The sequence below is a fragment of the Cavia porcellus genome, unplaced genomic scaffold (assembly GCF_034190915.1).
Source record: "Cavia porcellus strain 051 isolate PalLab524CR breed Dunkin Hartley unplaced genomic scaffold, mCavPor4.1 scaffold_13, whole genome shotgun sequence".
Taxonomy (NCBI): domain Eukaryota; kingdom Metazoa; phylum Chordata; class Mammalia; order Rodentia; family Caviidae; genus Cavia; species Cavia porcellus.
In genome coordinates this window covers 36804888-36818958 of record NW_026947496.1, presented here as the reverse complement: position 1 = coordinate 36818958, position 14071 = coordinate 36804888, and the positions used below count along the sequence as shown (strand labels likewise).

Here is a 14071-nt window from a genome sequence, read left to right as displayed (position 1 = left end):
GGGCTAGTGTTGTAGCTGTATCCCACAAGTGTTGATATGTTCAATTTCAATAATTATTATTTTTCAAATATTTCCTTAGCTTCTCTCTTTTCCTTTTGTTATGTTATATACCTAGACGTCCCCTGTGAGCCTCCTCATAGGCAGGACGAGATGGGCTGTGGAGACTCATAGCTGACCTGCTGTTAGAGACGGGGTCTAGTTGAAAGAGGAGCATCGCTGGTGGCATGGCCTGGACAGGAGCAGCCACCTCCCCAGCTCCTCCCTTGACTCTGTCCCTGCTTCTTGGCTGCCATGACAAAGCAGCTCCTCCCTGTCATGCTGCCCTGCCTCAGAGCCATCCAACCGGGGATGGCAAATGTGAACCAAAATGAATCTCTACTTTTAAGTTGCAAGTGTCAGATATTTTATCCCAGTGATGAGGAAAACAACTAAGACAACTTTTCAGATTTTTCTTTCAACTGACAAAAATTGAGGGAAAACCACAAACAATTATAAACATTAGACACTTTCAAAGTCCTCGGCAACAGTCCTTGGTCTCTAGTTCCTACCTAGCTGCTACCCTGGTATTTTCATATTAGGGTAGAGAAGAAGGAAGGCTTCCAATCCCATTTCTTCATCCTCTTTCCCGTCATTTCCAGTTTTAATCAAGGCGTCACTGCTTTCTTTTTCCAGCACTACAGCCGAGATGAATTTCAAAGTAAGTGATCATTTTGTCAGCCTTAAACCTGGTTGGACCCAACCCCTTATACTTTTGAGAATTCTCTCAGAGGAAAAACTGAGGCCCTGTAGTAACTTAAGTGGGAAATTCAAAGGTGATGATAAACATAAAATCTAAAACTCTCTTTTACAGCCAGAAAATAAGGCAGAAACAATTGGAATTATACTTTAACCAAGTGCACTATATTAGATTTTCCCAATCAGGTAAATACGTAGAAGACAGTGAGCTTTACATTTATAAATATACCAAACAGATAATGTTTTAGTCTTAGGAAAACTTGGGGGCACCGACTATTTGCTGAAAAAATCTCATTTGTTTCTCTGAGGAAGATATTTAGTCTCTAGCCTTGACTCTTTGTTTTCCAATTCTTTGCATTTGCTAAATTCTGGCCTTCAGGGCTCTGCCATTAGGTTATAAATGAGACAACCCACTTTTTAATGATTTTTATCAATACAGGTTAAATAAATTTGACAAAGGTATAATGCTAATAAGTGCTTAAAGTGGGGGTGAGCCCTTGCCTTCTAAGGTAGTAATCTAACACACCTCTCACTTATGGGCCAATGTATAAAAAATCATCAAATGGCCAAGGATCTTAGGGGCTTCGAAACCATGGATGCAGTGTCTCCTTACACAGCAGTCCATAAACCACTTCTATCAGTTTTGTGCATTGGTGGATGCTTAATCATGCGAATTGGTTGGACTCATCAGAACTTCCAAATCAGAATATTGTAGAGTATTGCTACAAAGTCTGAATTATTTATAAGTACTAAGATTATTTTTATAAAATTATGATGAAAAATTACTATGAAGCCTCTATGAAGGATCACCATACTTCCCAAAATTGCCTAATCTACTGTTGGGCAGTAGTATTAAAAGACTATTGTAAAATTGAGTAAATTCTGCTTTCATATTGTTTATAACAAAGGGTTCTAGCTAACTTCTAGAAACAGAAATTTTTTCTATGACTTTTAGAATTTATGTGTTTCAAATTTGTTAAGTATACCACTATGATTTTGTTCAAATAATTATACCATTCTCCTTATATAAAAAAGAAGATAGATATTAAGAAAATATTCTTTTTGAGACCTATTAGCATTTTTGTATTCCAACTTTAGTGCAACTTTTCCTTATCATTTTTGATATTAAATATTTCAAACCTAAAAAAAGTCAAAGAAAAATTGTATAATGGACTTTTACAACAGATTTAAACCTTGTGTCTCCTCAAATTTCCTCTGCATCTCCTCATTTCTGGGTCTCCAGCTACTGGCTGACTCCACCTTAGCTTCTTGTGCCAGACACCTTTTCTCAGGACTTCATGGTCTGCTGCCTAGTCTCTCCTGTCCTTGGTGTGTTGGTTCCTCCCCTTGTCCTCATCCTATGTAGCAAGGCAGTATCTGCAGTAAACACTGCTAGCAAGGTGTTCAGATTTTTGTTTGTAGTGGAAAGAATTTTCTTTTCATAGGCCTGGTGAACCCTACTAAATATTTTAAAACATAATGCTCCTAGCATGAGAAATATGTTAACATATACACAGAAATGATAGAGGTAATTTTTTTAAAAGCCCCACCAATGTTATTGAACACTGTGACTTTAAAAAATTGCAGATTAGAACCTCATATTAAAAAATACATTAAAATTAAGTGTGAGGGATACAGCTCAGCAGCACAATGCCTACCTGTGTGAGATCACCGGTTTGGTTCCTAGTAACAAAAGTAAAGGTAGCTATACTTCAAATTGTATATATATATGAATTCAGAATATACTGAATTCAGAATAGCCTGTAATCCTAACATTTAGAAAGCTGAGCCAGGAGGATCACTGCAAGTTTGAGGCTAGCCTGGGTACCATAGTTGAAGGGGAGCCTGAACTACACAGTGAGACCCTGTAGAAAAAAAATGGAAACATATTTAAGCTAACTAGGTGGTATGTCTCTCATATGAAATTAAGATTACTGAAACAAAATCTTTGGCAAGATATTATATGAAATATAAAAATTCAAGGTCAAATGTTTTTGGTATTTTTCCATTTGCATAAAGGTAGAAGAAAAAAAAATTTTTTTTTGTCTTTTTCCTTTTTATCGGTACCAGGGATCGAACTCAAAACTGCCTGCTTCCAAGGCAGGCGCTTATGCCGCTGAGTTAAATCCCCAGCCCTAGAAGAAAAATAATATTTAAGTATTGTTTTCTTATAAGGTAAATGGTAGAAACTATTTATTTTTTTGTTTAAAGATTGTGACTCCTGAATTATATGCCTACATATAAAAATTTCAAAAAGGCCAAGTTCCAGAATGAACTAAGGCTAAACACTTATAAAATAAAGGTATCCCATATTTGGCATAGTAAGAAAGATGCCAACATGGTGCCAAGAATCCCCCGTAAAAATTATCCCCTACACACACACACACACACACACACACACACACACACGCACCACATACCACACAATTTGAACATACTGATTATGTCATTATTGCCACTTTTGTAAACAATTAACAATTCTGGGAGCCCCCTTTTGTGTCAAAAGAAAGAGGCAGCACCACACTCACAGTCTCACCAAACTGTCTCCCATCTGGTCTCTGAAGGTCATGTTTATGATTTCAAAAAGTCATTTGCTTTTTTATAAGTGCCCTTTTTTTTTCTCTAAGAAGTCATTTGGTCTCCTATTAATGTTCCTGGGCCCCACCCCATGTCTTATTAAGATGGTCTATAATCCCCATTTCTTACAGTATTTCTGACTTGCATTTTCCTGAGAACTTACAGACACATAAATAAGCACAAGTCTGACTTTCTTTTTATTAACCCATCACTTGCTAGTTTAACTTGCAAGGTCCTAAACACTAAAAACAACAAGGTAGAGGAAAGTTTTTCTCCATGAAAGGGCAAGACAGATGAAGTATTTGTTCCTTGGCCATTAAAACAACACTGACATACTAACCTGTGTGATTCCTGTATCTTCTGGGATCTATACTCACCAACGATGTTCAAAACCTTTAATAAAATGTGAGCCAGAATTATTTTAATCATGATAAACATGACAACTGGAACTAGATTAATCACTATAAGTTATGAAAAGCAAGTGTTCTTTGTAGAAATAAATTAGATACTGAATCAAAATATGAAGCAGTTTTCCTTGTTTTCCTGAAAGGGACACATTTCTTAATTCAGATATATTCATCTTCAATGGGATATTTTAAGCCAGTTATTCCATTAATGTACCCTCTACAAGAACCTCTTTATCACAGAAGCAAAAACATCAGTGGACATTGATGACATTTCACCCAAAATTTTCATACTTCTGCTTTTTTTACGTTTGCTAGGCCATAAGGAACCTATTGTTTCTAAAGCTATTCTGGTTCTAAGGAAGAGCTTAACAAGAAACCTGACTCCTATGAAAATACTCCAGCTATCCCAGCTAGCCAGCAGTGCAGTAAAAATAGTATTTTATAAAGTTTTCTTCTTACTTTTGTCCACAGTAAATGGATCAAGCAGTAGTGACTTCAGTCAAGTGATTTAATATGCCTGGATGCTCCATTTGCAATGGAGCCTGCTAGAGTCCCTTTCCAGTTCTAGTGTCTTGGGTGCCCTGGAAAGTCATCTATCTGGGAGAGTAATGTTTATTTAGCCACTTGTTTTTATACCAAGTTTTGGCCTATTTAAAAAAAAAACCTCTGTGGTTTGAAAAGCTGCCTGCTTTATGCACACCTTTACTACCTAATATAGTATACTTTCAGATAGCAACACCTGGAGCTCTACCTTGCTAAGGATGTCTACTACTACAGTATTTATGGCTATTAACAGATCCAGATGTCACCATGTGTAGGGAACAAGATGTTTTCTTCCCCAGCTTCTGCCACTGATGTACTGAGTTCAGGACAGAAATGTCATCAGGAAGGTGACTGTGACGTTATTCTCTTCACAACATAGTAGATATTTAGGAAATAATTTGGGGCAGATGTAACCATACAAGCCTTCTCGATAGTAAACTTTCATGAATTCCATGCTTTAGTAAAGATAATAAATGTTTTAAAAGTTCTTTTTCACTATGTCCAGTAGAAATGAGGCCTTCACCACTGACCACCATGCAGTGACCTTAACAGAAATGGGACCACACTGGTGTATTCATCCAGAAAACAGGAGAATAAGAAAATATAAACATTTTCCCAGCAAAGCAAGAGAGTGAAATAATATTAGTTTCCTGCATGTGACTTATATAATCACACATGAAGTATTTTAATTATTGTATGACATTTAAATGAGTGTGAGGCTCAGAACAAACTGCCTCATTGTACATGAAAAATTCTTATCTGCTCAAGGATCCCCACTCGGACACCTAAGAGTGCACTTGTAAATATCAGCTTCAATTATGACTGCCAACTTACCCTATAGAATAGATTTAAATGTTGTTGCCAGGAAAAAAATTCACACACACACACATATATATATATATATATATATGCATATATATGTGCAAATGTTTGTGTACATGAAGATTATAGTGAATTCTGTTCATATTGAAGCTAATATATTTATACATGCAAGTCCATAACATTCCTTGGGAATGTTTGAGCACTGATATAAAATTTCCAAAAGGATTACACTTCTGGAGTTCGGGCCAGGCAGCGATAAACTGAACCAAGGTGCATGGTCACACTATGTCTGGAAACCACTGAGACATTGAATGACTCCCTCTTCCCTGGGGAGGCCTTGAGCAATGTGGCTGGGAAGTATGTGGCTCTCTCAAATGCACAGTTCTGCTCTTTTATCTTTTCCTCAACACGGAGGTGTGAACAAAGTCTACACCTAAGGATGCCTCCTGTACCAGATCCTCACCTCTCTGTTTCTGTCACCTCTCAGAACTTCAAAGCTGGAAGCATTCATAAGAGTGGACAGGAGCTTGCAAAATCTAGGGGTCACTATGGGCTTACTTCCTTGCCTCTTGTTATACTGTTGTTTGTGACAACTGTGATTTGGGCATTATAAATAGAAGACCTGAATCTATTAGTGGACTTAATGTCCTGGAAGATGTATTTTTCTCTACTAGAAGCTCCCTCTGCAGTTTCAAGGCAAAGGGCAATGTTTTATTTGATATTTTACGAAGCTGATCTGATTTATTTCATTCAGACTCCTCATGACATAACTTCACTTCCCTCATAAAATTTAGAGATTATTCCTGTGATATTACTTCCCTCAAATAAAAATGATGCCAGAAGACAAACACAAGGTCCAGGTACAGCAGCTTGGATGCTGTGCTGTTAAGGTGTAAAGTAACACAGGATGCATCACCAGTCCTCACCACAGTTCTTTGCATACAGCACATGTTCAATCCCTGTTGTAGTGCTAACACTTACTAATGTATCAATTTGCTCTCATATGAAGATAGGACATAGATCATTAGTATTACAGGAAAAAAGGTTCCTTGAGCAAGAGATTTGTAAAATGAGAAATGTCCAGAATTTAAACAAGTGCAAAGGCACAATTTTTTTTTGTTTTCTGTCACTGGGTGACCTCATGATAGAAATGACAGGGATAGGAATGAGTGGCTGATGGCTCTGAGGATCCATAATCACAAATACTGCAAACCTCAATAACTACCCAGCACTTGGCAGTGTCAAAGATCTTGTCATAGTATTCCAGACTATCTCATGCCCACCTTAATGCAAAAGCTCAAGGTCTGATGTAATTCAGTTATAAGTGAAAATGCAAAAGAAGAAAGTGAGAAAGTTAGTTAAATAGTTTAATCAGAGCAGTTTTACAATTCTAAAATTAACAAGCAGACTTGTAATAAAAGAGCTCCAATGTTTGCAAAATGACCTTGCTTCCATTCTGAATCTGTCATTTTAATTGTAAAGATTAGCATTACATTTAAAAGGACTCAAAATGGAAAAAAATGGAGCAATTGATATCATCCATGTCTTGTGATGAGCCTGATGAAATCCCTGAATGGATATTGCTTCAGCTTTGATATCAAAAAATGGCCTGATGCAAAGTCCTTCATCAACACCTGAATCACAGATGGCAAAAGAAAGAGGGAACCCCAACACTACTGTCAAGTTCAGAATGTATCACATTGTTGGTAGATGACACTGGCTCCAAATATACATTTAAGCCCACAACACTGTATTACTATGAGTATAATTATCATGGAAGATCTCTCATGTTGGTCAACTTGCTTCTGAAAGTTTTCTTGATTCATTTTGACTTGCATATCAACATGCAATGAAATATTTCTTTTGAAAGTGTTTTTTTTTTTTTTTTTTGCAGTCTTTGTGTTTTCATACAAAGGTTTCATTAAGTTGCAATGCTGCATCAGAGCATCACCAAAATAAGAGCAGGAGTAGATGGGGAGGGTAAATGTGAGTAACTGAATGAGAAGGGCCTCCTTCCCTCCTTCCATCCTGAGACACAACACCCCTCTTTGAAGAAAGGGTGTGAACAAACGGCTTTTCTTACCCTCCCCCACCAAAGAAAATGAATGAAAAAATTCACAAAATCAATCTACTAAGAAAAAATAAGTGGACATAAAGAAAATAAAGATGTATTTTCATGCACATATCTTCTGCATAGCTCAACCCACATAGTAAGGCACTATTTCCTTTCACGACTGGTGTCCACAGCAATCTTTTAAGTGCTAGCGTGCTCTGTGACCCTTAGACGGTTCCTTTTGCAATGGTGAAATAAAGAAGCTGGGTGAGTGTGGCTGCCACGCTTCGAGGTGAAGGTCCCGTGGCTCAGGGAGATCTCCAGGACCCTCAGAAGAAACTGTCCACGAGTGGTATGATAGAGTGTCTGCAATGGTTGTCTTCCCAGAGATCCTATTTTGCCTGTGTATGATGTTAGATTATTCTTCAGTCTTTATTTTTCAAAGAAAATACAAGAGGTGGGGGGAAACAGTCTGATCAAAGCAGTCAGTTCTTCAGAGTTTGTGTTCTGATGCTCCCAGAAAGCGTAGAATGCCCACAATCCACATGGTCAGCCAGATGTTTGTGAGAGAAGGGAATGAGAGGGGGAAAGGGAAAGAGAGAGTGGGAGGGGAAGGGGAAGGGGAAGAGGAAGAGAGTTGGTTTTGGTTTTTAGAGACGATAAGGACATGATTTTAATTTAGCTGGTCTTCATACTGTTTCCTGAAACAATCTCCTGCTGGGAAGAATTCCCAGCATCTTTCTTGGTACATCTTCCAGACATAAGATTCCTGTAATACCAAAGGATATGTATTAACATTCTCTCCAAAACTGGTGTGCTAACACAAGATGTACTCAACTTTTTTGCATTATATCACACACAATTGGCAAAATCCTAAATCATTTAGTTTCAAATTATATTAGAACTTAGTTACTTCTAATAACCAAATAATCCTTATTTTGACTACAATATAGAAATGTTAAGAATATATTTGTGGCATGTTTCTGAGGGTTCTACTATAATACTATGATTATTATTATTCATTAGATCTTTAAGTTCAATCTATGAACAATTTACTGTGAGGAGTCATGGAAGGGGAATTTCAAATAGCTTAAAAAGCTTACATACCATTTAAGTATTTACACAACATTTAAAATATTTAGTCATTTTTAACTGATGATAATGCTATGAATTTAAGTTTATTTTAAATCATCTGCCATCTGATTAAGTAACCATGGACCTCATAATTAGAAATACTCAGTTTTCTCATACAAGGGATTTAAAATGCAAACCTAGTATTTTCAGGTAATAAAAGCTTATTTTTACATGTAAAATTAGAATTTTTCAAGGGAGGCAATGTTTTTCACACTTATCCAAGGAAACAGGAATTTTATGGCAGATAATCACCACTGAAGTGTGAAAGCAGTTCCTTTCCCTTGCACACGTTTTGTTCCAGCATGCAATCTTTCTAAAGATGCCATATAGTCTCTGTTTGCCTACCTGTCCTGTGTGTTCTGTTTCATCTTTGTTGATGAGATACATCAGAAAAAACCTGCAGACACAGAGAAACTGATGAGGAATGTACTGTATGAAGTTACCAGTGTAAACTGAGAGAAAATGCTCCTATATATTACAGAGCAGGAGGCACAGAGAAAAAAAAACAACAAATATTTTTCTGAAAATTAATTACAGTGTACCAGAAGGAGTGGAGGTTATTTTTAGACTTGATCTTTCTTACCTAATGCATGATTTTCCCCTTTGCATACTGGCTGCAGCTTAAGAATATACACATTTTTGTCAGAATGAAATCAACACTGATGAAATTTAAATGAAGACTAGCTTAATAAGATGTTCCAATTTGCCAATCAGTTCAATTGAATATAGCTCAATCAGTTCTTTCCTTCAATGCTACTCTGCATCTTAACTATCTGATACTAAAACTGGGTCAGAAACTAAGAATAGCATCTCATCAAACTATAACTTTGGCTAGTACTAAATAGTGGTCAAATTTCTATGGTATAAAAAAAGTGACTTTTTTTTTTACTGGGTTTCCAATAGTTCTTAAAGAACCTTACAAGTCCTCAGCAAGAAAAAAAATAGGGAAGAGAATAATTCATGTATCTCTAGGGAGCAGCTGGAGGAATCCTGTTTGAAATGGGGATTGAAATGGGAAATACCACCAACACTTCCTGAAAGTACGCCCACCCCACTCCAATTTCATGTCAAGTGAGCCACTAGTGGGTAGTCTCCCTCTCAAAGCTTCTGAGCAAAAATAAAGGGCAGGCAGCAGCCTCTCAGGCCAGTGTGGATTCCTGAGATGAGAGGGAGCAGGATCCTGAGTAAGGCGGGCAAGTCTGACACCAGCACTCACAGGTAATTGGCCAGGTTGTGCTCCTGCAAGGTGTGAGTTTCGAAGCCATGAGGCACTGTGTCGAAGTAATCATTGCCTATGCCACAAATGAAGCATTTTGTCTGGAAGACAAAGAGAGATAGTGTTGGAGAGTTAACAAAGAAAACCTAAGGGAAATATGGTGTTCATCTGTTAAAGGCAGCTATTTGACTTAATCTATATCAAATGTGATCACATGCAGGTTGTGCCAAGCCCCTGAAAATAAATCTAACTGAAACCACAGCTATATCTTGATGTTAGTATAAATGATATAGGTACCAGCAGCAAGAAAGAATAGATGCAGAAAATATATGAAAAAAGCAAGGTCTATGCTTTATTTTCTGCAGCCTATCTGTAAATGTCCATCCTTAGAGATCACTGTTGTTCACACATTGGCTAAAGTTACTCAGACAGGAGTAACTGAATTCTCAACTGAAACTGAAAATGATATCTATTCACATGAAGTCTGGCACTGAGGGGTAATGGTAAAAAATGGCTTCCCTTTGGAGAAAGTCACACAAATGCCAAGCTATAAGGAAGTCCACTGAGTGCAACAGGGGTTAAGGCACTGCGCTAGGCACAGTGTTAACCAACTAAAATGTCCAAAAATCAGGTGTCTGTTTCTTTTGCTTCCCCCATCTGAATAATACCCCTTTCTTCCTGCAGACTATAAAGCAGCACCTGCTTAAGTCTGGTACCTGTAGGCCCAGTCCATTACCCAAGAAGCCACCCTTCCATTCGTGAACAGAATTATAGAAATATAATAATTATATCTTGACTCAAATGGATTCAATGATTACTGTCCTCCTGCAATGCACATGCTCCTCTTTTGCTGCCAGTTAGAGGCTGTTTCATTTCACCTGAAGCACATCTAAGATGCTCTGGATCCCAGAGCCTAGGATAAGGATGATCACACTTCATAAAATTAATCCTGCCATACAGATCAGCAACTGCTGATAGTCTACAGCCATACCATCTTGACTGTGTCCAATCTCATCTTGGAAGCCTGGTTGGTATGGATAGGAGAACAACTGCTCAGCACAAAGGCCACTTTCAGCAACTGGAGAAAAATTAGGTCTTGCTACTAGCTGTATCCACAAACTGTCTCTTCCTGTGTTACCCATGTCAGCTAACTGAGCCACCACCCACCCATCGGGTGACTCTTGCCTGAATATCAGGACTCTTGGCCTGCTCCATCCTCTTCATCCTCCACATAAATCCAATCACCAAGTCCCACAAGCATCTCACATGGCAGGCACATTTCCACAAAAGCCATCTCATAATCTCTACCTGGAAAATGCCTTACAGCTTCCTTCACTGCCAGTATCTAGTCTAGTATAGTCCTCATATTTTAATCCACAGCTATCTTTCAAAATGCAAATTTCATCATCTGTCACCCTCCTCAAAATCCTTGTCCTGCTTCCTATAGCCTGAACGTTAAACTGCAAATTCTTCAAATGAGTGATTAGGCTTTTCATTTGCTGGCCCTCTTCCCTAGCTCCAACACTAGAATTTAATGTTTCATCCTGAAACATTAACGCTTTTTAGAAAAAATACTGCATACCAAGTTCCCTAAAATCAGAGTCTTGCTGACATTCTCTCAGAAACCAGTGTGACTGATACACATCAAGGTGAGCATGGTGAGGAAGGGACAGGGAAAGGGAGGTGGCCTCAACTTTCCTGCTCTCTGCCCCTCAAACCCGTAACGTCACAACTTTCAGGCCTTGACTCAGCATAACTTCTTTTAGGAAGTTCTCTGACCAGGAGGCAGCCAACACCAGCTCTATGGACCCCAGCATTCAGAAATGATTTCCCCCAAGGGCTCAGCATGCTGCCCTATGATCACGTGTGCTCTTAGCTATTGCCAAATCTAACATTCTGGGTGGACCATCTCTTCCCGAGAGCCAGGGGAATAGCATATTGCTTGCTGTCTGGAGTCCACTTTGGTTCCCAGCCTAGATATATATGTATTGCCTGAATGCAAAGCAGGCCAATGAAACCACCCTTGACTTCACATTAACGACTCTTGGTACAGATAGTGAGGAAGATGAGCACCTACAACAGCACAGCTGAGTCACAGACAGTGGCTTACCTCCATGTCTTCCTTGACTTGCTCCTGTTGGTCTCTTAATTCTCCAAAAGCATCAATAATTAAACCTATGGTTAAAAAAGACTTAATTTAATATTTATCAACCAGAGAATATATCTAACTTCATAATCCCTTGGCTATTCCTCTCAAGGAGATGAAAAACCTACAATCATGCTAGATGCTTAACATATGGTAGAGTATAATTCCACGTTCCATACTTCACTAGGTAAGCAACTCGATCTTTAGGGACAGAAGTACACACAGCTAGAGGTGTAAATAGTCACTAAAAAGGCTTTTTTTGTACGTGGGATTAAACCCAGGACCTTTGCACTGAGCTACATCTTTCTTCTTTCCATCTTTTCTTTCCTTCTTTTGAGACAGGATATCACTATGGTACTTAGTTGCTCAGGCTGGGTTTAGAATTTGTGATCCTTCTGTCTCAGCCTCCCAGATTACTGGGATTTCAGGAGTGTGCCACTAAGCCCAACTTTAAAGAGCATTGCAAAATGAAATGATTGAGCAAGAAACTGTCAGTTGATTTTGTACATACAGATGATATGTTAGTACTTAATTCATGCTGCAAAACAGCAATTCCAGTTCATGGCTGTGAAATCTAGAATACCCACTGAGAAGATTTTCAGGTATCAATTTGGAAACACAACATTAGCCTGTAATAAATTTGCTTCAAAGCACCTTTTCTATAAGCTCTGTGAGGCTCTTTTCCATCAGCTCTGATAGTTTTATTAAAAGGAGGAACTAGAAACTATACTGAGTTTGCTGTATTTCTGCCCCTGTTGCCTCCTGTGATTTACTGGCTGCAGCCTTTCCTCTAAGTGTTTATGACTTTGCCCTGTTATACAACACATTATTGTTATGCTCAATAAAGACACAGCAAAAAGCTTATGAATCCTTTCAACCCATTCACACACTTTACCAAAAGACAGTATCATTTTATGACTGTAGGACTTAAAGGATGAAGTCACATTTACAAACATTTAACACAAGACAGAATAAATGTGTTCAACAGGGGGAAAAATAATATGACCGATTTTCCTAAAAGAGAAGAATGCCATACTCTAAGTTAGCATGCAGTAAAAGAAAGAATTAATGTGTGGCCTGGCTTCTGGGAGGTCTGTGAAGCCAGATGCCTGGACCAGAAGTAGTTCTAACCCAACTCCAGATAGCCACACACTTTCGCAAAGTTACTCATTCTTAAGTCTGAACTTAACAGTTGGCCCAAGTCCCAGATCTCTGTCAGTTTCAGCAAGGGCAAGCTTACCTTGTATGATGGCCAAGAGAATGACAATCACAAAGAAGAAAAAGGTGATGTCAAAGATGATCCTGTAGATCTCATACTCATCTCCAGCTGGGTCTTCAATTTCATCACCAATGCCTCCTCCGGCTCGCACCCCCACATACATGTGGAACATATAGCACTGGAAAAAAGACCCAGACCCACTTCTGGAGGGTGTCACCCACTTTCACACCCAACATTCCTGGGATCTGCTCTCAAACTTTGGATTAAGGTCTGTTCTCCAGCTTTAGCTCTTGATGCCACTCCAGAAAACAATGAGGTTGCTGGCTTTCTTTTTTGATAATTTCTGGAGTTTCATTTTAATCTTTGTAACTGTGACATAAATACATGTCTCTTAAAACTCCATTCTGTGTCTCCTTTGTTCATACCTTTTGTCTCATTTTTGAGAAAATTAAAAATACACCATTATCATCTTGGCTCCAAACCATCTGGAATAATAAGGTATTATGATGACATTTAGGGACATAAAACTACATGTAATTGCACTGTCCAGTTATTTTGACCATAAAAGATGTAGGGAAATGGATATAAAAATTCTATGTGGAAAAAGATGGAGTATCAGAAATCAAGCTAGTAAAAAGCAGACTTCATCAGACCCAAATTTCCCTTACCTCGAGGTAGAGAATTAATCTACTTTAATATCTAAGATAAAGAAGGAAGATGGAGGGGGAGACACAGAGGAAATAATACTTCACTGGTTAAACCCTGAAACATGAAAGCCACCAAGAGCAGGTACGGATGTCTGGTGCGGAGAAAGGAGCACCCCAGGAAGAGCCATTGGGCAGGGTCCACAGCCTCGGTACCACCGCTATTTGGGGTTGGATGTGACTTTCTTGCTGTGAGGGACTGTCCTGTGCACTGTAGAAGGATACTTCGACCTCTACACACTACATATGGACTGCACTGCACCCAAAAGTGACAATGAAAAATGTCTTTAGCTGGAGTAGCAGTGCACATCTCCAATCTCAGTTACTCAGGAGGCTGAAGCAAGATCATTAAAAATGTGAGGCCAGCCTGGGAAACATAATGAGATTCTCCTTTGAAATAAAGGTAGAGATACACAATTCAGTTATAGAGCACGCTTGCGTTCAATCCCCAGTATAAAAAAAAAAAAGTCTTCAGATACTAAATGTTCCCTACAGGATGAAGCTGCACTGGATTG

General features: G+C 38.5%; 1 protein-coding gene across 6 annotated transcripts in view; it reads right to left on the bottom strand.

Moving 5' to 3' along the window:
- Positions 1–6437: 6437 nt before the first annotated feature.
- The window catches only part of Ryr2 (ryanodine receptor 2), a 659796-nt gene continuing 652162 nt past the window's right edge, over positions 6438–14071 (bottom strand). For all 6 annotated transcript variants that reach the window (XM_063260102.1, XM_063260104.1, XM_063260105.1 and 3 more), the window contains 5 exons: positions 12874–13030; positions 11598–11662; positions 9488–9588; positions 8617–8668; positions 6438–7906 (listed from right to left, as the gene is read on the bottom strand). In XM_063260102.1, coding sequence (XP_063116172.1) covers positions 7811–7906; positions 8617–8668; positions 9488–9588; positions 11598–11662; positions 12874–13030 — 471 coding nt within the window. In that variant the 3' untranslated portion in view covers positions 6438–7810. The remainder of the gene's footprint in view (positions 7907–8616; positions 8669–9487; positions 9589–11597; positions 11663–12873; positions 13031–14071) is intronic.